General features: G+C 47.1%; 1 protein-coding gene across 1 annotated transcript; it reads left to right on the forward strand.

The window, feature by feature from the left end:
- On the forward strand, positions 1-22,773 carry LOC140525870 (valine--tRNA ligase, mitochondrial-like). Its single transcript, XM_072641645.1, is given in 44 exon segments — positions 1-104; positions 2,494-2,636; positions 2,898-3,002; positions 3,110-3,241; positions 3,501-3,597; positions 3,758-3,846; positions 4,087-4,198; positions 4,302-4,370; positions 4,599-4,682; positions 5,932-6,324; positions 6,796-6,843; positions 6,980-7,058; positions 7,910-8,082; positions 10,348-10,393; positions 10,742-10,797; positions 10,799-10,999; positions 11,085-11,166; positions 11,283-11,383; positions 12,927-13,042; positions 13,213-13,279; positions 13,379-13,476; positions 13,629-13,710; positions 13,900-14,019; positions 14,230-14,341; positions 15,078-15,166; positions 15,642-15,732; positions 16,171-16,298; positions 16,414-16,517; positions 16,787-16,868; positions 17,175-17,251; positions 17,379-17,448; positions 17,571-17,676; positions 17,839-17,909; positions 18,073-18,198; positions 18,391-18,495; positions 18,652-18,720; positions 18,991-19,069; positions 19,163-19,290; positions 19,392-19,544; positions 20,523-20,729; positions 21,639-21,750; positions 21,916-22,091; positions 22,285-22,413; positions 22,512-22,773. Coding segments are annotated over 43 exon segments (4,797 nt in total). The 5' UTR covers positions 1-104; the 3' UTR covers positions 22,602-22,773.
- The last annotated feature ends 332 nt before the right edge of the window (positions 22,774-23,105 follow it).

Genomic DNA, 23,105 nt, shown 5'->3' on the forward strand with positions numbered 1-23,105 from the left:
CTTCCCTTCCTCTCCCTAAGCTCCTCCAGCCCCTCCAAGCCGGAGCTCCGGGGCGGGCGGCGGGGGCGCGGAGGGCGGAGGAGGGCGGCGAGGCCGAGGCCGGGGTGAGTGTGCGGGTGCGGGCCGGCAATGGCGAGAGAGGGGGGACCCAGCGTGGGGGTGTGGGGTGTGTGTGTGTGTGTGTGTGTGTGTGTGTGTGTGTGTGTGTGTGTGTACTGTGTATATAATGTGTGGAGTGTGTATAATTAATGTGTGTAGGGAGTTGTGTGTAGTGTGCTGAGTAGTGGATAGTGATGTGTGGTGTTTATATTGGTGATGTGTGGTGTGTAGGCTGTTGTGTAAAGTGTGTTGTATGTATTGTGTGTAGTGATGTATGTAACGAATATGTGTACTGTAGTAGTGACGTATATAGTGTGTATAATGTGTTGTGTAGTGATGTGTGTAGCATGTATATGATGCTTTTTGTGTGTGACATGTGCAGTATGTGTAGTATGCTGTGTGCATAGTGATGGGATAATATGTGTAGCGTGTTGTCTGTGTAGTGATATATGTAATATGTGTAGGGTGTGGTGTGTATGATGTGTGTATGTGTAGTATGTAATGTGCATAGTGTGTTGTATGTGTGGTGATGTGTATAAGGTGTGTAGCATCTAGTGACTGTGGTGTGTGTGGTATCTAGAGATGTATATGATATGTTTGTGACCCACACCTGTGCAGGGGGAGGCACCATTGTGCTGCACTCTCTAATCATAATTCTGCAGCACTTTGAGGTTTGTGAAGTGCTCCCCACATTTCTTCCTTGGAATGCAAGAATCACATATTCCCCTTTTTCATGACTGTTAAGAGAGGGGAACAAACTTGGTCATTCACACAGCTGGCAGGCATCTAAGTGGGCGCTTGAGGTCAATGCCAGTGCTGATTCCTCTCTACAGTGTTGCTTCTCCCCCAAGTGCTTTAAGGTTCACAGGATAGCTGTTACTGTCTCCATTTTACAGATAAAGCAGCTGTGCTTCAGAGAAATGAAGTGACTTGCTCAACATTTTATTGCTAGTAGCTGACTGAAATGGAATTTGAACCCAAGAATTTAATGTAGTTGAGAGGGGGGTGTATGTGGTCCCCCTCTTTTGAAGACCTTGAGAGAGACTAAGCAGAGGGATTTGATTTTTAGAGAAAGAGATGAGATGCATGGTAGTATAAAATTATAGAATTTAGACCTGAAAGTAATATTAGAGATAATTTAGTCTAAATCCCCCACTTATAGTCAGTCAACAATCATTTATTAAGCACTTATACAGCAGGCAGTGCCCTAAGTACTGGGCACACAAAGAAAGGCAAAAAACTCTACTTCCTAACAAAAACCCAGTCCCTACTCTCTAGGGCCTCGAAGTCTAAGGGGGGAGACAACATGTAAATAACTGTACAAACAAGATATATACAGGGTAAATTTGAATTTATCTCAGAAAGAATGAAGTTTTAGTGACTACAGAGGTTATTCCACCAACGTCACCTGAGTATTTGTTAAGTGGCAAAATGGGAATTCAAATCCAGGTCATAGGATCAGGATTTATGGATCAGGAAAATTGGTTTAATTTCCTCATTATACACATGAAGAAAAAGAGCTGAAATGAAGTGAAGTCAGAGGCCTTACATATAATAATAGAGCTAGGATGTGAATTATGAGCTCTCAAATTTCAAATCCAGCATTCTTTCATCATGACTTTCTAAGGTATGAGCATAGTGTAGTGGAGGAAGTAACATCTTGAAGGAGAACTTTGCTGGGAGTTAGGAGACCTGTATGATAATGTTATTTCTGCCATGAGCTAGTTGTGTGACCCTGGGCAAGTCACTTAATCTTGTTTGCCTCAGTTTCCTTATCTGTAAAATCTGCTGGAGAAGAAAATGCAAAGCACTCCAGTATCTTTGCTAAGAAAACCCTAATGGGGTCATGAAGAGTTGATCACAACTGAACAACAAGCAGCAACAAAAATGTGTATATACTGTGTTTTACAAATATTTCACATGATCATGTAAACATTTCTGAGAAGTGTATAGGGCAGGTATCCTTGTCCCCATTTATAGATGAAGAAATTGAAATGATTTGCCCAAGGTCACACATTTAATTAGGTATGTATTCAAACCTGTTGTCTGTCTACTGCTCTCCATGTTACATTATATCATATCATACCACTCTCAATTCTTTGTCCCAGGACAGTCAGATATAGTACAGTCTACTGAAATATAAGATGTCTGGCAGCTCTCTAGATGAGATACAAAGAAGGAAGAGTAGAAAAGAAGACAGAGAATAATGAGAAAGACAAGTGGATGCAAGTTAGATTTAGCAGAAATATGGGTTGATGTGAATAATCATGAAGGAGAATAATATGGGAGAAAATGGAAATGATGTTTGAATGCTAGGTTGAGAAAAGTGATCTGTTGGTCGTTGACATTAATGATGTTGCAAAGATTAATCACTTATTTCTCCTCTCTCTTCAGATGATGGAGGGGACTCCACCTCGGACTGGGCTGAACCGGGGACAGCTGCAGTGCCGTAACCTGCAGGAGTTTTTGAGGGGTTTGAGTCCTGGAGTACTAGACCGACTTTATGGTCACCCAGCCACCTGCCTGGCTGTCTTTAGGTGAGAGAGACCTGTTTGTGGCGGGGACCCAGAAACCACTAATTGTAAAGAACTTAGAGGCTAATCCTGATTCACCATGAGAGAGATTGAAATGCCTTGTTGATAAGTTAGAATGGGAGAAGATCCTACTCCAAAAAGCCAGGATACTACCAGAGATGGTGTTTTGGATGTAGGAAATTGGAGAGACCCTTAGTAGCTGAGAAACAATTGCAAGATGAATTATCATGCTAATGCCTCATATCTTTATCCTGTCCCCTACAGAGAGCTCCCATCCTTGGCTAAGAACTGGGTGATGCGGATGTTGTTTCTGGAGCAGCCATTGCCCCAAGCAGCTGTAGCCTTGTGGGTGAAGAAGGAATTTAGCAAGTGAGTTTCCTTGCCCTCCCAGCATTCCTTTAGGGTTTTCTGTGTACCCACTTCTCAGGTCCCCAAAAGCTCATGTCTTCTGTGTCACTTCACTGCTGCTTTTTTAGAGCCCAAGAAGAAAGCACAGGACTGTTGAGCGGCCTCCGTATCTGGCACACCCAGTTGCTCCCTGGTGGCCTCCAGGGCCTTATCCTTAACCCTGTCTTCAGACAGAATCTTCGTGTTGCTCTCCTGGGAGGGTATGTTATCTTTCTTTGGTATAAAATACTATCCATAGGAATGGGGATGGAGGAAGGGCTCCCCAAAGTACTTCTTGTGACTTCCAGAGTTTTTGTAGATCTCCTCCCCTGCTTCTTCAGACAGGTTAACCTGAGATGTGGCTTATTCTAGGGGGATAAATGTCATGCTCATGGCTGATAAAGAGGAGGGAGGATGCTGGTGGTATAGGGGATAGAGGGAGAAGAAGCATGTTTTTACTCTAGACCGATTTGGCCATAGGGGGAAGGCTTGGTCTGATGACACAAGTCAGCTTGGTCCAGACAAACATGCCCGGGATGTTCCTTCACTGGACAAGTATGCAGAGGAAAGATGGGAGGTAAGATTCCCAAAGGCAAAGTCTTTGTGTTCCCAGAGATTCCCTCAAACTTGTTTATGTCAAGGTCTGTATGTTCCCCTTAAATGCCTCCTAGCCTTCTATAGAAGCTCCTCTGTCCTCTGCTCCACCTGGATGAGACTCAGGCTTCCCCATCCCTCAGGTGATCCTGCACTTCATGGTTGGCTCCCCGAGTGCAGCCGTCAGCCAGGACCTGGCCCAGCTACTCAGCCAGGCTGGGCTCATGAAGAGGTGAGGCCAGGGGCCTGCGGGTTTCCCCCCTTCTCTTTTTCCCTGTGGGTCCTTGTTGGTGTGAGGGTGGAGAGTAAAGAGGGTTTCCCAGGGAAAAATCATGGGAAAAGGGGGAAACAAGGTGAAAGAATGGTAGAAGTGTCTGAGGAGGCTATAAGTGAAAGGCCCAGAGGGGAAAGATCTGTGAGATTGATGTTCTTTTTTCTTCTTTTTCCCCCCAATGACCTTGTGTGTGCCTAGTTCTGAGCCTGGAGAGCCACCCTGCATAACCTCTGCGGGCTTCCAGTTCTTGCTGCTAGACACACCTGCCCAGCTTTGGTATTTTATGCTGCAGTATTTGCAGACTGCCCAGGTAAAGAGGCTGAGCAGTTGCTGAGGTCACTCTTCCACTATGGGTGCTGGCTGCTCTCCTTTGCTCTTTTGACCTCTTCCCTGTGTCTCTGTTTTTCCCTAAGAGCCGGGGCATGGACTTGGTTGAGATCCTGTCCTTCCTCTTCCAGCTCAGCTTCTCTACTCTTGGAAAGGTTAGTGGAGATGGAAAGTAGTATTGGGAATGGAAGGTGTTGGGGGGAGGATTGGCGGGGGGAAGTCAAGAAAGGAGAGATGTTGGGGGTTGTGGAGGCAAAACAGCAAAATGTGGAGAGAAAATGATTTGGGGAATTAAGCAGAAGAGTGAAATAGGGAAAGATGAAGTGGGAAAGGAGGAAGACATTTGGACATCTCAGCCAAGCCTTGCTACCTCTTTATCCTAGGATTATTCTGTGGAGGGCATGAGTGATTCCCTTCTTAACTTTCTGCAACATCTGCGAGAGTTTGGGCTGGTGTTCCAAAGGAAGGTATGCATTCTCATATATATTTATTAAATGCCTACTCTGTGCCAGGTACTGTGCTAAGTGATTGACAATATTGTCTCATTTGGTCCTCATGATAACCCTGGAGGTGTAGGCGTTATTATTACATTTTACAGTTGAAATTGAGGCAGACGTAGGTTGACTTGCCCAGACTATTAAGTGTCTGAGGCAGGATTTAACTTGTGTTTTCCTGAACTGATAATTTATGAAATTGTGAAATTATGAAATGGGAGCAATCATGCCTGCTTCTTTGGGTACTCACTGGGAAAGACCACAGTGGCAGTGGTAAACAGGATAGCATTCACACTTTCCTAATGACAAAAGATGTGAGGGCAAACAACACAGAAAGTACAAAGACAAGTGGTGAAAAGTGAGGAGGGATACAGAGGCAGTGTGGGAACAGGAGATGGAATGATGAAGTAAGACAGACAGCTCAGAAAAAAAGTTGGGGAGAAAAAAAAAGAAAAAGTTGGGGAGGCAGAGGCAGAGCTTTTCACCCAAGTAAACATGAATTAGAGTTGGGAGCCCTCAGCAGCATGGACCTGATGGAACGGGAGAGTGCTGGGGTGGGGCAGGAGTTTGAAGTCTCATTTTTATATGTTTAGTGGGACAGACTAACTCCTATCTGTGCCATCTTGGGGTTGGTTCATGAATGTATCCAAATCATTTTAGAGTTGTCACTAAAACTTTAGAGTTAACATGTTCACATCATCCCAAAGTTATCAGCACCTTTCGATGTTCTGCTGGTCTGAAACTGTGGAGGTCTGGAATTTGTCTGGGATGTACCTATCATAGGGCCAGAACCCTGATAGTAGCATCTAGATGGCTTCCCCTGATTCAGCACATATTGCCAGGATGTGAATTTTGGTTATGATATAATTTGTAAATTATGCTCCTTTGATCTTTGGGATTGTTTGTAGGTCACTTCCAGGTTCCTTTTTGTAATCTCATATCCTACACATCCCTTTATAGTGGCTGCTTATAAACTTACTCGACTGACTAGAATTGGGGTGGTGTTCAGGGGACCAGGGCAAGATATGATTTTAACATGCTTCCTGACTCCCAAGTCCAGCACTCTCTCCACTATGCCACCTCATTACCTCAATTAAAGAGGAATGGGTTTTTTTTTTATTCATGAAGAGCAAGGGATTGGAGCCTAGACTTGGGTACCTGGGTCTCAGGATGGAAGGGGCTGAACACCATCAAATGGCCCTCCTTCTTCCATGCTTCCTAGAGAAAGTCTCGACGCTACTATCCAACCCGATTGGCTATCAACTTATCATCAGGTGTTACTGGTGCTGGAGGTACTGCTCATCAGCCAGGCTTCATTGTTGTGGAAACCAACTACCGGCTGTATGCCTACACTGGTGAGGTTGGAGGGATGAAGATGAAAATAGGTAGTTAGGGAGGGTATTAGAAGAAGGAAGGAGATAATGGGATGGTGTAGGAGGAGGAACTCAAGTTTCTTTGGTCTTCTGTTTTTTCTTTGGAGATAGAGTCAGAACTTCAGATCGCACTCATTGCCCTCTTCTCTGAGATGCTCTATCGATTCCCCAATATGGTGGTAGCCCAGGTCACTCGGGAGAGTGTGCAGCAGGCCATTGCTAATGGTATCACAGCCCAGCAGGTATTGTCAACAGGTGGATAAACAGGGAGGCCTACAGGTGTGTTGGGGGGTGTTAGGGAGATAAAGTGATGGGATTTGTCAACAAACAGTTTGGGTTTCATTTGGGTGAACATGGCAGCTGGTTTAGGAGGGTAGCAGGGAAGGTGAATGGTGGAAGCCGTTACTCTCAGATGGGGCCAGAGGTTGGGGGTTGGGGTGGGGAGAGACAGAATAGAATATAAATATCGGAGAATGTAGAAATCAGGGAAGAATTGAGCAGTATCAATAAAAGTAGTAGTAATTCAGCAGCTGAATGGGAACAGACAGGGTTACAGGCAGTGGTTATATAGGCGTGGATATTAAGTTGCCTATGATATGTGGGGAAAAAAGCAACAAATTAATGTTTCAATAGAAGTGGGTTATAGATTTCAAGATGGCCAGAATTTTCTTATCTTCCCGCTGTGGCCTTAAAACTGTTATGTCTTTCTTCAGATCATCCACTTCCTGAAGACAAGAGCACATCCAGTGATGCTGAAACAGGTCCTAAGTTAGGGGAGGCATCTGGATAGTGGGAGGGGAGCAGAGGAATGGGAGGAGGGATTTATCTTGGCAAGAAAGACAAAAGGCGATGTGCAGCCCCACTTGAAGGTTCTCATAGCTACTCCCATCCTTTCAGACTCCTGTACTGCCTCCCACCATCACAGATCAGATCCGACTCTGGGAGTTGGAGAGAGACAGGCTTCGATTCTCGGAGGGTGAGTAGCTGGTCCGTTGGCAGTTTTGTTCTATTAGACCAATTTCATCCATTTGACTTGACCTCCCTCTCCTTCATCTTGTGACATTTAGTTAGGAGCAGAGGCAAGGCTAGATTTCACATTCCCTCATTCCAGACTGTCCTACCTGGTTTGTCCCAGTGCCGTATTTATTGGTCTCTTCTTGGTGTAGATCCTTTTATAAATTGCATTTGACTCACTGGTGTTAAGGAGAACCCTTGAGTAGGGCACATTGGGCTTTGTGAGGAGGCAGTCCCCAAGCATGGTTCTTAGTGATGCTGTTTTTAAAAATTTAAATTAAGTTGCTGAGAAGAGTTTACAGAGTGGGTGACTAAGAAGTCTGCATAATTATCAAAGGGGATAGAAGGCTGGATTTGGAGTCAGGAAGACCCAGCTTCTACTTAATTCAGATACTTAATAGTATCATGGATTCAGAGCCCATCTAGTCTAACCGTCTCATTTTACTGAAGAGAAATGGGCATTAAAGAGAGGAAGTGACTTGCCAAAGGCCACACAGGCCACAGCTGGGATTAGGATTTAGGGCCTGGGCTTCCCAATCCAGCCTTTTCCAAACTGCCTTCACCCAATGTATCTCTGCTTCTTTTTTCCTCTTTGTAAAATGTCTAATAGCTGCAGTACTACGCCTCACAGGACTGTTTACCAAAGACTTTAATATAGGTGAGGTGCTAAATGTCAAAGTGCTGTTAAAGCTACTCAGAAGCCAAGGAGTAGGAATGAAGGGATCTGTCACCGAGCACTTTTCGCATTTACTGAGCACCCGCTGCGTGCCTCTGGCTGATCTTGTGCCATCTCTCGGCCCTTCCCGGTCCCAGGCGTCCTCTACAACCAGTTCCTGTCCCAGGTGGACTTCGAGCTGCTGCTGTCGCACGCCCGGGAGCTGGGTGTGCTGGTCTTCGAGAACACGGCCAAGCGGCTCATGGTGGTGACCCCGGCCGGCCACAGCGACGTCAAGCGGTTTTGGAAGCGGCAGAAGCACAGCTCCTGAGCCGGCGCGGGGCCTCGGAGGGCGGCCGGGCCGCGAGCGCCCAGAGACTGCCGAGGAATCGCCCTGGAGGGTGCAGCCGGGCCGGCGCCCGCCTCGGAGCGAGCGGAGCGGAGCGGGCAGGAAGGCCGGGGGCGGCAGGGCCGGGAGCGCTGTGCCCTCCGGCTGCCGGGGGAGGGGGAGGTCGCAGGGCCTTGGGGTTTTTTGTTTTGTTTTTTATCACATCGGAACTTTTCACGTTCAATAAAGTGGAAGTGAACGATTCCCAGGACGCCGTTCGTCCCTCCTCCCAGAGCGGGACTATTTTTCTTCCTCGTGTTTCTCTTTATTGGAATGTGGAAGCGCATGCGCCATTGCGGGGTTGGGGGTGAGGGAGAAGAGGAGGCGGTGCCTCTGGGTTGGCGCACGCGCGCTCTCTCGCTCTTTGCCGGCGGTCTTTTCCCGGGCCGCATTCAGTTTCCGACCACTTCCGGCTGGGAGCCGGCCCGGCGGTGGGCAGGCCTGTTGGGGGGCCTGGCCTGCTTGGGCGCTTCTCGGTACCGTAGTGTCCTGTGGACTTCGGGGGCTGCGCGGAGCCGGCAGAGAAGCGTGAGCCGAGTGTCCAGGGACCACTTAGGTGGTCGGGCTCCTGGGGCAGGGCAGCCAGGTGCTGGGAGAGCGGGCGTGTGGGGCGGGCAGCGGAGCGCGGGGCGCAGATCCTGCTGCCGCCCGGAGAGCCCGGGGCGCAGAGCCTGCTGCCGCCCGGAGAGCCCGGGGCCCAGATCCTGGTCGTGACGCCGTCAGCGTGAGGCCGTGCGGGTTGCTTCATAACTCACGTTAAATGCCCCTTCAAGGATCACCCTGCGCTTTGCACGTTTGAATCGATATTCACTCCAAAGCGCAGAGGGGCGGAGTGCATTTATTATCCCCATTGCCCATATGCCCTCTGGGGGAGCAGGTTTACGTAGGCCAAGGGACTTGCCCAGGGTCCGGGCTTAATGACTCCAGGCAGCACTCTACACCTAGGTTTAGCCACGAGCCACCTAGCTCTGTTAAATTCTCTGACTCAGTTTCTTTATCTTTAATTCCAGATAATAAGATAATAATGGAAGGAACCTTAGAAGTCACCTAGTTAATCCAACGTTACAATTACATTTCACAATTGAGGCGCAAAAGGTTTTGCCAGGAGTTAAACCCAGAGGCGATGTGGGCAGAAATTCTAGATTTGGACATAGAGGGCCCGAGTGTGATCTCAGGTTTTGCTACTTATTATGTATGTGATCTTGATTAACTGAACCTCTTTGGAATGAAACATCCTAGAATTCAAGGTAGAAGGGACTGTTTATTTTTAGATAGAGCATTTATGAAATGCTTACTCTATGCTAGGCACTGGGGTGCATGTAGAAAAAATAATGAAGCAGCCTGTGTTCTCAAGGAGCTTAGATTCTAGCATGGGATGTAACATAAGCATTTACAAAATAAATACAGGGTAACCTATCCTCTGTCTCCGAAGCTCCCTGATAACATAGTATTTGCTTTGGTGTGTGGGATGTTCAGGAGGACTAGCACCTCCAGTGAGGTCTTGCCAAGCCTTTTTCAGGCCTGCTCATCCTCCTTTAGTGCCCACCTTTCACCCAACTCTCACCTGTGGCTCCAAGAAGCTGTAGCATTTAAAATGGCCACATCTGGGTAAAATCATCTGCTAAGACGCACTAAGCCAGGTTGAGAGTAACTGACAGGTCTCAAACCCATCCTTGATGGCAATTATCCGAAACATGTGAAGACTTCGCTGGTGGAATGGGCAGATGAGAACAATTTGTACCAGTGGGCTTGAGGGCAGCTGAAATAAGTCTTGCAGAGTGCTGTCACTATCTTCAAAAAACAAAGGACATGCAGCAACAATATTTGCCTTAGTGAGTTAAGAGAATATAATAAAATTTGTATAAAGTCTTCAAAAATCGTGAAGTGCTATGGGACATCCTGGTGGAAAGTTGGTCTTAGCCTCAGGAAGACCTAGATTCAAGTCCCTCCTCTGGCCTCTGGCCCTGGGATGGAGTTTCCTCATCTGGAAGTTTCCCAGTGTTGTCCATGAAATCACAGGTCACCCCTGTTTCTGTTCAAATTCCAGTGAATGAATTCTTTAGTACTGTGCTGATAAGAGAAAGTGACTGAATTGGTAGATGAGATCAAGAGTCAAAAGAAATTTGTGGAGTTTTACAGTTTACAAAGCATATAAACACTTTAGTTCAACAAATCCAAGAAAGGTACTTTTGGGTACTTTGTTACTAGAGGAGATACAAGTACAATAAGGCAGGAACCCAGCCCCAGGAGCATGGTATATTCCTTGTCCATAATCCTCACTGCCGCCCTGTGAAGGTAGAAAGGATTGGTATTTTTATCCCCATTTTGCAAATGAAGAAACAGGTTTAGGAAGTCATTCATATAGCAAGCATTTTATTAAGCACTTAAAAATAACTTACTCAATGGCAAGTCAGTTGGAAAGCCAGGACCAGAACCTGAATCTTTAGTTCTTTTTTCATTGTACAACACTTCAAAAAGTATTAGAGTCCTAGATCTGAGGGGAAGCTCTAAGAAAGGGCATACTGAATAAAAGAGCTGGGATTAAAGAAATGAGTGACTTGTCACTGAAGAAATAGGGGAAGGGGATTCTTGAGGCTTCTAGTGAATGTCCTTTCTCTCTTCCAGGAAGAGATCCTGGCCCCCTGCCCACCCCACCTCAATGTCCCACTTGTCCTTGGCCTTGCTTCGGACCAGGCTTTGGGGACTGAAATCTCCCCAGAGTATCCCCTGGCCCCAATCTTTCTCTAGTCAACCTTATCCTCATGGACCCTCAGTCTCCCAAAGGAATCGTGAACAGAAACAGAAGCGGCTTAGAGAAAAGCAGGGGGCTCTGGAGGCAGAGACAACAAGGGAGAGCAAGGTAAGGAGGAAGGAGGGTCTGGGCCGGGTAGGGAATGCTTGAAGGCTGGTAAGTTTCCCCAAATCTTAACTGATTTCTGTTTCAGCTACCAGCAAAGCCTAGTAAAAGCTGGAGTGCTAAAGAGATAGTATTGTATGAAATCCCTACAAAACCTGGTGAAAAAAAAGGTAACAGAGATAGGAAAACTGTTTCCTCCCTCTTCTCAGTATTTTGGCTGTCTAGTAAATGCATATTTAAACAAGTTCAGTGATAATAGAATTCTTTCTTCCATCTGTTCCCCTAGATGTCACAGGGCCCTTGCCTCCTACTTACAGTCCCCAATATGTTGAGGCTGCCTGGTATCCGTGGTGGGTTCGAGAGGGGTTCTTCAAACCAGAATATCAGGTCAGTAACCAACGTCTGTGGCAGCTGTATTGCGCCCTGGGTAAACAAGATCCCTGCTTTCATCGCACTTATAGGTTGTGGGATAATAGATTTAGAGCTGGTAGAGACCATCTAGTTCAACCCTTTTATTTTATAAATGGAAGATCTGAAGCCTAGTGTGGCAAAGGTCATACAAGTAGGAAGTCGCAGAATTGGCTTTGAAACCTGGGTCCTTTGACTTTAGATCTCTTTACTTTCCTGGGCTGCTTCTCCAGTCAAGGGACAAGCAAGTCACTAGCACGGGTGTAATACACAGTGTTACACAATAAGTACAATAGAGAACTACAGAACAAAGTGCTACATGAGATAGAGCAAAGCAGTGTTTGAGTTGGGCTTTACAGGGTAGGGAGGAAGTCAGCTATCCAAGAGGGGATGGGAGGACACTTCTGGCAGTAGGGAGCAGTGGAAGCCAAAGCCCAGAGGAAGAAGAACATGGAATCTGTTTGGGGGTTAGAGAGCTGTCTAGTTTGGTGGGAGCACAGAATACAGCCAGAGAGGCATATGATGTTACATTGGAGAGGCCTTTAATGCAAAAGGCAAATCAGTTTCAGATTTCCTTGGAAGTCAACAAAGAGCACCCGAACATATTTGTACAGAAGAGTAATATGACCAGATTAATACATGAGCTAGAAGGCACCTCTAATCCTACCCCTCATTTTATAGCTGAGTAGACTTGAGTCCTAATTGATTTGACCAAGGTCACACAGGGAGGAAGCATCAGAAATAGAATTTGAACCCAGGTCTTAGGAGCATAGATTGAGAATTGGAAGAGACTTTAGAGGATAATCCAATCTCTCTTTACACATGAGGAACTGAGGCCTAGGCAGATTAGAGGTCTTGCCCCAGGTCGCATGGTTAGTGAGGGGCAGAGCCAGGATTCGAACACGGTCTTGTTTCCAGAACTAGTACCTCCTCCACTATGCCAAGCTCTCTCCCAGGTCTGGGTTAGTATGGGGAAAGAATGGAGGTGAGAAGACTTGATAAGATACCATTGCAATAATCCTTGTGGGTGATAATGAAGGCCTGTATGAAGCTGGTGGCAGTGAAAATAGAGAGGAGGGGGATGCATGAGAGGGATTTTGTGATGGTGGAATGGAAAGAATTTGATTGGACATGGGGGTTAGGGAGTGGGGAAGAGAGTTCCAAGGTTTTATGCTTGGGAGACAGGATGGATGGTAATAATTTTGAGTCAGAAACAGGGGAGTCAGAAGGAGGAGCTGGTTTAGGGCAAAAAATAAATAAGCCTGGTTTTAGGCAAGAAAAGCAATGAAATCAGTAAGTTCTGAGCCTTGAGATCTGCAGCTCATGGCCAGCTGCCTTGAGGAATCTGAAAATTTCCATGCCTCCGGTATCTCTCTCTTCTGCCCTCTGCCTACAATGTGAGGGCCTTCTTTCATAAAGCACCTTTGCTCTAGAGACGCCAGGGGGCTCTCTTATCTTAGGGTAAATACCTTTCCTCAAGCTTCTCTCTGACTTTATCTTTTGCCTCCTCTCCTGGGGCCAGCTACCTCAGGCTACAGGGCAGACCTTCTCCATGTGTATCCCACCCCCCAATGTCACTGGTTCCCTGCACCTTGGACATGCTCTCACTGTGGCCATACAGGATGCCTTTGTGCGATGGTAAGTGGGCAAGGGGAGTGTTTCTGGCTTCTGTAAGATGGGGCTGGGATAGTGGGGAGATGAGTCTCTAGGGTAACAGGTAGGGTTGGGCCATGCAAGTAGTGATGGGTCATGGGGATGTTGGAATGAAGTTAAGCAGATAAATGAGGTTCTGGGTCCTTTTATTGCAGGCATCGGATGCAAGGGGACCAGGTAGTCTGGATCCCAGGTTCAGATCACGCTGGCATTGCTACTCAGGTATTTCTCTGACTTATTTCCCTCCATCGAGATAGAGGAGATTTTCCTCTTTGAAGCCATTTGATCTTCTACTCCATTTTTCCTCTTTCCCTGCCCCAGGCTGTGGTGGAGAAGCAGCTATGGAAGGAGCAGGGAATAAGGAGACATGAACTGAGCCGAGAAGATTTTCTAAAGGAAGTATGGAGGTGGAAGGAAGAGTACGTATAGCTCCCTGGTCTTTAGCTCTTTTCCTCGTATTCCATTCTCTCCAGGGTCCTAAGCATCCAGCTTCCCTGCCCTGACCCTCCTCAATTTTCTTTCCTGACAGTTAAGCAGAGGGAGTCACTGTACTTTTTTTTCCTGGGAACAGAAAGGGTGTTGAGATCTATGAGCAGCTACAAGCCTTGGGGGCCTCTTTGGACTGGGATCGAGAATGTTTCACGATGGATGCTGTGAGTACCAGATGCATTGGTCTCCAAAGGGAATGGTGGATTAGGTGATGAGAGAATGAAAACAACGGACCCGAAGAGCCTGGCATGCTTAAGTTCCTAGGAGGGGTGATAGAACACGGTGGGATGAGAGCACAAGAGAGAGAAAGGAAACCCAGGGACTACTGGGTATGAACATAGACCTTCTTTCAGCGTTCTTCAGCAGCAGTGACAGAAGCCTTTGTCCGTCTTTATGAGGCTGGGCTATTATACCGGGACCGGCAGATTGTCAATTGGTCATGTGCTTTGAGGTCAGCCATCTCAGATATTGAGGTATGTGTGAAGTTGTGGTGAGGAGGTTAGGGGATGGCTTCATGTATGCCTAATGCCAAGCTAGGGGGAAAAGCGTAGTTGGACTGTTGGGCCTCTCAGATGGGATTAGAGGTGGGTTAGGGAGAAGGTAGTCAAGGAAGGATATCAACTAGGAGGACTTTGAGGCTGTGAACACAGAATGATGACATCAGTCTTTCCTGATATGCCCAGGTGGAGGGGCGGCCCCTACCTGGCCGAACAGAATTCTGCCCTCCAGGCTGTCCCTCCCCTGTCTCCTTTGGCCTCCTCGTTTCTGTTGCCTTCCCGGTAGATGGGGACCCTGGTGAGTTCCATCTGTTATCTTGCCTGACTTAGTGTGTTCTGGTCTTCCCTTTTTTTGTCTGTCTAGGGGTATTATGTCAGACCCTTTGGAATCTCCCATTTTCCAGCATGGGGAAAGGGAAGGGAGTGGTAACCTATTTTCATTCTGCAATTAAAATCTTCAAATTAATTAATTAGTAGATTTTTATCTGGCTGGTAGTCTGGCCTTGGTCACTGAGGGTACACATGAATGCCTTTTCCCCTACTCTCAAGATGGGGAGACAAGCCTGACACCCATGAAATAGAATAATTCAGCGTCAGACTCTGTGGTTTGGCCTGTAAGTGCTTTAGGGGGCAAGAAGAAAAGTAGTAAGTCAGTGTGAGCTAGAGCAGTCATGGACACTACCTTGGAGGCAGGACTTGCCCAGGCTCTGAGGGATGGTGAGGACAGTGGTTCACCTATAGATATCCTGTCTCTCCCATTTCACCTACTGGGAATTTCACAGTTGACTGTGCCTTGGAGAGTGACTCCCAATCCCAGCCCCTCCCACTTGTTACATGCACTCAAACTACTGGGGATTTCTGAGTACCTGGGCATTCAGATAACTGGAAAACCCCATCTCTTGGGGCTGCTGATCCCTATTTTACATAGTTACCTTTGAGGAATCTGTTGTTTAGGATGGGTGTCCATCCCTGATTCTTCCAGGTTCTTCTGGGAAATGGGGAATTGATTCAGGTTTGGTTGTATGTTTCCCTAGACACAGAAATTGTAGTGGGAACCACACGGCCAGAGACTTTACCTGGAGATGTAGCTGTGGCTGTTCATCCAGATGATCCCCGATACACAGTAATAAATGACTGCCTTTTCCCATCTGACCTCCTCATGCTCTCAGTCTACTCTGACCCCCTCTAAAATTCCAGTCACTTTTTCCTTGGCTCCATTTCCTTGTCTCAAGACCACCCTTTGTTTTCTTACTGGTCCTGACCCACTTTTTAGAATTGTAAAATTATGTAGTTCCCTGGAAAGGGAATAAGAAATTATTTGATTGAACTTTTTCTCTTTTCAAATAATGAAACTATGGTCTACGGAGGTGAGATTATTTGACTGAGGGTCATATAGCTAAGTATGGGGACAAGACCAGTGCTAGGTTCCTGATCTTTTGATTTTGTCTCAACTCCTTTACTACCAATTGTTCCCTTTCTCCGCCTTATCCCCAATACCTTCATTCTCCCTTCCAGCGAATGTGTCTACACCTGATCCATAGAAAGCACTTAGCAAATGCTTGTTGAGTGACTGATTGAGCCTTTCTTCTCCTCACCAGCACCTTCACGGGCGTCAGCTCTGTCATCCACTAAGTGGGAAGCGCCTTCCCCTCATCACTGACCCTGCAGTCCAACCTGGCCTGGGCACAGGTTTGTGGAGACTAGGAGAGAGGAAGACAAGTAGGGGAAGACTAGGGAAGGGGGAGAGACACTAGGAGATTAAGGAAAAGTGAGGAAATTCACAGGGAAGTCTGGGAGAATAGCAAGGAATAGTAGTATTACCCCTTACATTTGTATAATTATAATTTGCATAAACATTATATAGAGATAACCATGGCCCCCTTGTGAGATAGACCAGATAGATACCCATTTTCCAGATGAGGAAACAGGCTCATGGTTGTTAAATACCACAGCTTCATGGCTAGTAAGTGGCAGAGCCAGGATCTGAGCTCATGTCTTCTGACTTGAAGTTTGTGCTTCTCCCTACACAGAGATATGGAGAAGGGAGGGTAAATTTGTGGAATTACAGATGGGGCTTAGGGAGGGAAAATTGAGGGTCTGATTGTCTCCTCACTGCTGTTCCCTTAGGTGCAGTGAAGGTGACCCCTGCCCACAACCTTGTTGATGCTGAGATTGGGGCCCGACACAGGCTGATCCCAGTGAGTGTCATTGGAGAGGATGGGACCATGGTCTCCCCCTGTGGGGATTGGCTACAGGTAGTACCACACCTTTAATTTCCTGCCTTGGTTTCTGGATCGTACTGTGTCCTTTCTCATTTAGCCTCCAAATCCCACAGATTCTTCTGTTTCTGTAAAGAACTTTTCCTTACAGGGTCTTCACCGATTTGTGGCCCGTGAAAAGATTGTGTCTGCGCTTAAGGAACAAGGGCATTTTCGTGGCATTCAGGACCATCCTATGGTACTCCCTATCTGTAGGTAATTCTCTTCCTCCATGACCCATACTTCTAAAAGGTAATGGGGGTGGGAGTATAATGGAAAGGACTGAACTTTTTTTTGAGGGGATAGGCAAGGCAATTGGGGTTAAGTGACTTGCCCAAGGACACCCAGCTAGTAAGTGAGGACTAAACTTTTACTAAAGCAAAAGGAGGATAGGGTCATACCACTCTGAGGAGGAGGGCAGGTATAAGATATGGGGAGAGTGGGGATGAAAGAGAATGAATGAAGCCTCACTCTTCCCTCTGTAGCCGTTCTGGAGATGTGGTGGAATATCTTCTCAAAAACCAGTGGTTCGTGCGATGCCAGAAAATGGGGAAACAAGCTGCCCAGGTGAGATCCAAGTGGGGACAGCACATAAGGAAGATGGAACTTTTTGTAACTGGGAATGAGGGAAACTGGGAGCCCTCTAGCTAGGTGGTATGGAGGCTGTCTGGTATGGAGGCATGAAGATGGATATGATGACCTGAGCAGGGTTCTGGAATGTCAGGTTTGTATAGCTATGTCCTCCGTGACTCTCACTCTGACTGGGATTCTAGGAGAGGAGACCTGAGCCTTGGAATTATCTTATTTGATTCTAGTTTACCCAGTGGGACACAAGAAGAGGGGTCATTGCCTGAAGTCTGCCTTTCTTTGTAGGCTGTGGAATCAGGGACCTTGTGTCTCAACCCTCCCTTCCATCAGAAGAATTGGCAGCATTGGTTTTCTAACATCAGGCAAGTAGAAGCAGAGGGGAGATTAAGGAAGAAAGGGAGAGAGAGAGAGAGAGAGAGATCTAATCATATTATAAAATAACTTTTTTTTGTGTGCTGGTGGTGGTGGTGGTGGTCATCTCATCCACAGTGATTGGTGTGTTTCCCGGCAGCTGTGGTGGGGACATCAGATCCCAGCCTATCGAGTTGTTGGAAAGGAGGTAAAGCAGGCAAGGTGGTTTGGTTTCCTTAGGGCAATGGAGAGGGTAAGAAACTGAGAAATTACTGGTCCAAATTGTCTTGTAAGTCTTGTCACCATCCCTTCCAAATTGCTGTTTTATAGGGAGACAGTGAGGAATGTTGGGTAGTAGGTCGATCAGAGGCTGAGGCCAGAAAGGCAGCTGCAGAACTTATAGGGAGACCAGAGAAGGAGCTAACTTTGGAGAGGGGTAAGTAATTGGGCTGGCACCAGAGGCTTATCCTGAGGAGAATGGATGCTGGGTTAGGGAAGATGAGGGAGGGTGATTGGGAACTGTGGTGGGAAAATGCAAAGGACTGGAATCCTTAGAAAACTAGATCCCAACTGTTCCTGTTCTCACTCCATCCTTCAGACCCTGATGTTTTAGACACCTGGTTCTCCTCTGCACTTTTCCCCTTCTCTGCTCTGGGCTGGCCACAAAAGGTGAGAAGGGTTTAGGAGATGTAAAATTGATGACAATAGGGAAAGATGTCATGAGACTGAGGATTTATGGAGGGTCGGGGTCAGGAGCAGAGATATGTGGGCTTAGAGGAGAGTGATGGGGCTGATTGAGTTAGCCGTTGGTTTCATCTCTTTTGTGTTTCAGACCCCAGACTTGGCTCAGTTCTACCCCTTGTCCTTGTTGGAGACAGGCAGTGACCTTCTAATGTTCTGGGTGGGCCGAATGGTCATGCTAGGGACCCAACTCACTGGACAACTTCCATTTCCTCAGGTAACCTCTCCTCTAGTTCCCCATCCTCACAGGGACAGCTGCCCAGCCGAAGAGAGGTGGTGTTTCTATACTTCTCCCATGGTCTATTCACCTCAAAAACCTAAGGAAAGGGGATCCCAAGGCATCCACTTCCCAGACCTCTGTCCCTTTTCCCAATTAACTCCTTCCATATCCCTCACTTCTCCTCCCTAGGTGCTTCTTCACTCCATGGTTCGGGATGGGCAGGGCCGCAAGATGAGCAAATCTCTGGGGAATGTGCTTGATCCCAGGGATGTTATCAGAGGGGCAGAGCTCCAGGTGAGGCTGCTGAACCAAGGTGGGGGGGGGCGGGAATGAGTTAGAGGGGCAGGGATGGGTTTTGAATAGAAGTGGAGGGACTTATGGTGGGGAATTTGGGCTAGGAAAAAGATTCTGTGGAGCAGTAGATAGAGGCCATGTATATTATCCCTTTAGGTGCTACAGGAGAAGCTGAAAGAGGGAAACTTGGATCCTAGAGAGCTACAGATTGCTGCTGCTGGACAGGTGTTTGCTGCTCATCCTTCCCCAAACTCTGTGTGTGTGTGTGTGTGTGTGTGTGTGTGTGTGTGTGTACACACACACATGCAGGTACACACATATAAATATATAGACACATAGACACACACACACACTCACATACACACACACACACACACACACACATTTTTTTGCCCCCAGCTGCTACTCCCTTTAGAAACACAGGCATCTTGAATCTCTTCTCCTTTGCCTGCCAGCCCTTAGCCACCTTTTCTGTTTTCTTTTCTCTTCTTCCAGAGGAAGGATTTCCCTCAAGGAATCCCTGAGTGTGGTACAGATGCCTTGAGGTTCATACTCTGTTCTCATGGAGCACAAGGTAAAACCAGGATAGGCAGGTTGGGGATAGATTCTTGGATATAGAGAAGGGAGACTGACAAAGCCAAGCCTCTAAACTCTCTCTGCCATACAGGGGATGACATAAACTTGAATGTCTCTGAGGTCTTGAGCTCCCGCCACTTCTGCAACAAGATCTGGAATGCCATGCGATTTGTCCTTAATGCCTTAGGAGACAGATTTATACCCCGTCCCACTGAAGAAGTGGGTGTTGGTTGTATTGGGAGAAAAGGGAGTCAGGGTGGATGGTGGTGGGATCAGTAGTCTGGTTGTCTGAGTTGTTGAGCACTTTTTTTGTCCCATAGCTATCTCCCTCATCTGCCATGGATGCGTGGATCCTCAGCTGCCTGGCCCTCACTGTCAGGGAATGTGAGCGAGGCTTCCTGGCACAAGAACTCTCCCTCATTACCCATGCTTTGCACCACTTCTGGCTCCACAAATTCTGTGATGTCTATTTGGTGAGCCCAGGGGGCAGGAGGTGTTTTCTTCTGTACTTGTCATACTCCTCAGTTTACCTTGAATCTCATGACTTTCCACAGTGGAATCCTCTTGCAACATTGTATGTTGATGAGAGAGGGAAAAATACTAACTAGTGTTTGTTTCCTTTCCCCCTTGGATTGGTTCTTGGGAGCCTACATAGGAGAGTCCTCCCTTCCCATCTCCTACTCCTCCCTGTCTCCCCCCATTGCCTGGGAGGGAGAGAAGAGAGGAACAGTCAAACAGATGGGTTTCTGAAAAATTGAGGCAGAGAAGCAGGAGAAGGATCTGAACCTGTTGATCTTTGAGTACTCTTCCTGGGGACAGTGAGAGAACTGGGAAGGCAGTCTGGTGTTTTCTGGGGCCAGTGGGGGTCACTGGAACAACTAACATATAGCTATGTACACTACCCAATAGTAACTGATTCTGCAAAAACAGCATGGGGGAGTTGTGTGGTTAGTCCACAAAAGAAAGTATTCTAAATGCATTTTCATGACCTGTGTGACTGGTATAGTGACTTTTTCTGGGCCTCAACTAGACTAGATGATCTCTAAGGTAGGTCTGTCTCAGCTCTGAACTCTGTGACCCTGTGCTTGTTATGGTCCAATTTGTAACAGCAATCAGCACGGTTCTGAGAACTTATGGTTGAGATTGGTAATATTGTCTACATGATATTTGTTGTGGAGTAGGTTATAGTTTGCTGGAGGTAAGGGGAATGACTCAGCAGAGTATTTTAAGTCATACAGTGGCTCTTCCCTGACCTAAGATCCCAGGGAATGGCCCTAGAACTATCTTAAGACTGAGTCACCCATTGGGGTTAGAGGAGAATGGTACGGGACCATTGTTTTGGTCCCTTCTCTTCCCAAGCTGTGGAATTGGGGTGGGGGATAATGAGGAATAATGGGGGGAACTAGCCAGAGGAGAGTCATCTAGAGCTGACATTGGCCCTTAATTTCCAGGAGTCAGTGAAACCTGTGTTGTCAAGGTCACCCCAGGCTCCTGGACCACTGCAGACCCTGTACTCCTGTGCAGATGTTGGGCTTCGTCTCCTTGCCCCACTCATGCCCTTCCTGGCCGAAGAGCTTTGGCAGCGATTGCCTCACCAACCAGATTGTACCCTGGCTCGAAGCATCTGTGTTGCTCCCTACCCCAGTGTCCAAAATCTGGTGAGCCATATTCACTTCAGCGTGGTGCGGTGTGGTCCTAAGTTCTGAGCCCCACTTTTCCACTAACATATTGTCTATAAAACGATGGGGATGGACTAAATAACTTTTTAAGGTCCCTTCTATCCCTAACATTCTGTAACTTAACATCCTTGGCGTCAGTTTCCTCTCCTGTCAAATGACAGAATTGAACTCAATACAAGGAAGGAGGTACCTTTCAGAGCCACAGTGATCTGTGGTTCTGTGTATTGAGAAAGGTCTGGCTGGAGTAGTGGGAGTTGTTGGGGAATAAAGGATCTTCCAGAAGTGCTGGTAGCATCATGTCTCATGCATTTAGGGCGACTTTTCAAGGCTAGCTTGTTCCTACTGTAAGGCAATGACAACCTTTTAAGTTTTGAGGGAATGTTCTATTAGCAGATGGTCTTTGTTACTGTTGAGTCTTCCAGAGTTGAGTGTCTAAGTAGCTTATTTGCTGCTGTAGGGCCATCTCATGTCCGGGGTTACTGGCTTACAGTACATTGGGGCCCCAGGATCCCTTAAAGAACATAAGGAGGATTACACATGATTGACCAAGCCTAGGATTCTGTCTGACAGCCTAGCATGCATGGTTGGTTGGAGTGCAAGATTGTTCTCTGTAATGTCTGCTTGCAAAAGTTAAGGAAACATTTTAGTTTTTCTCAGTCATTGATTACAGATCTATCAGTATTTCATTTAATTTCTTGAACTTGGTTTAAATCTTTTCTGCATGATGGGGTATGGGTTGTAGGTTAGAGAGATGACCAGGTGAGACATAGTCACCTGGCATTGCAAGTAGACAGTAGAGGGAAAGGGAGAGAAGTTCATTCTTTAGTGGGCTCTCCCTGGAGCTCATAGACATATATATATGGTCTGTGGTTGGTCCAACTCCCGCAGGAGCATTGGTGTCAGCCAGAACTGGAACAGCGATTTTCTCAGGTTCAAGAGGCTGTGAAAACACTAAGGGGGCTCCGAGCCATGTACCAGCTCAGCAAGGCCCGGCCCCGAGGTGAGACTTGTTCCTGGATATCTAGGTCCTTGAGTGTGAGACATGAGAGCTAGAGATCTAGTCACACATGGGTTGCTGAAGGGTTTAGAGGCTAAGATAAGGGAAGGGACCAGATGCCCAGTGATACTGCTTTTGAGTTTCTTCTTTCCCCATCATCTTGCCCAGTGTTGTTGCAATGTTCAGAGCCCAAAGAGCAGTGTCTCTATGAAGATTTCCTGGAGCCACTGGGTGCCCTGGCCCACTGTGGGGCTGTGAGCTTCCTGCCCTACAACAAGGCATCTCCCCAAGGCTGGGCCCAGGCCTCACTCAACAATACCACCCAGGTCTACATGGAGCTGCAGGTGAGGGTGGGAAAGGGAAGGAAAGTGTTTGAGAACAGTGGCAATTGGGTGAGTAAGGAATTAGAGGAAAAGAGATGTGGGGATGGCTGGGCTAATCAGAAAGAAAAGAAGAATGTCAGTTATTATGGATGGGAAAAAGAGGATATGCTGCTACAGCGAGGAAGTGAGACATCTAACCTGGTGCTCTCCCCAGGGTCTGGTGGACCCTCACCTCCATCTTCCTGTCCTGCTTACCAGAAGACAGAAACTCCAGAGACAACTTGATAGCCTTACAGCCCGCACCTCAGTTGAGGGGAGTGAAATGATGCAGAGAGAGCGTAAGGTGAGTCCTTGGAAGAGTGAGGCAGGATACCTGTAGACCTTGGAGGAAGGTGGGCAGGGAGGCCAGGTAACTGGATTATCACCTTTTGTCTTTTCAAGGTCTCTTCCCTCCTCGTGGAGGTATCAAAGTTGGACCAGGCAATCTCTCACCTCCAGCAACTGATGGATACAACTCCTACAAAGCCATGAATTCCACCTGTATGTCCGTTGTCTGTGTCTCTGGGTATTGCTGGGTTAGGGTGACCAAGTCCTGGGGCCCCGGAATCCTTTGGGACTTCCATAATTGTCATAGCCTCCCTCAGCTCCCTGCCTTTTTTGTATTCTCAGGAGTAAGATAATTTAAAATATTTTTTCAAGCCAAGGCATCCAGTGCTTTTTTTGTTCTTTGCGAGTGGTGTCAGTTCCTTTGAAAAGGATCCTACCTAATCTTGGTGCTGATTTTGGTCGTGGGATTGGGGGTGAGACTTGGAGTCCACAGGTCATGGGGTGAGGTGCTGGGAGTTACTCCCTCTTCTCTCATAAGGCCAGAGGCTATGTGCTGGCTTCTCTAGGCCTTTTCACCAGTCTGCCACCTAGTGGCAGATCCGGTGGTACTCAGCTCTTCCTTCAAACGACTTTCTAGGAAAAGAAGGGAGAGATTTTTCCAGATCTAGGGACTACATTGAGGACCATATATATTAAGGAACACAACTC

This window comes from Notamacropus eugenii, chromosome 2, assembly GCF_028372415.1.
Source record: "Notamacropus eugenii isolate mMacEug1 chromosome 2, mMacEug1.pri_v2, whole genome shotgun sequence".
NCBI lineage: Eukaryota > Metazoa > Chordata > Mammalia > Diprotodontia > Macropodidae > Notamacropus > Notamacropus eugenii.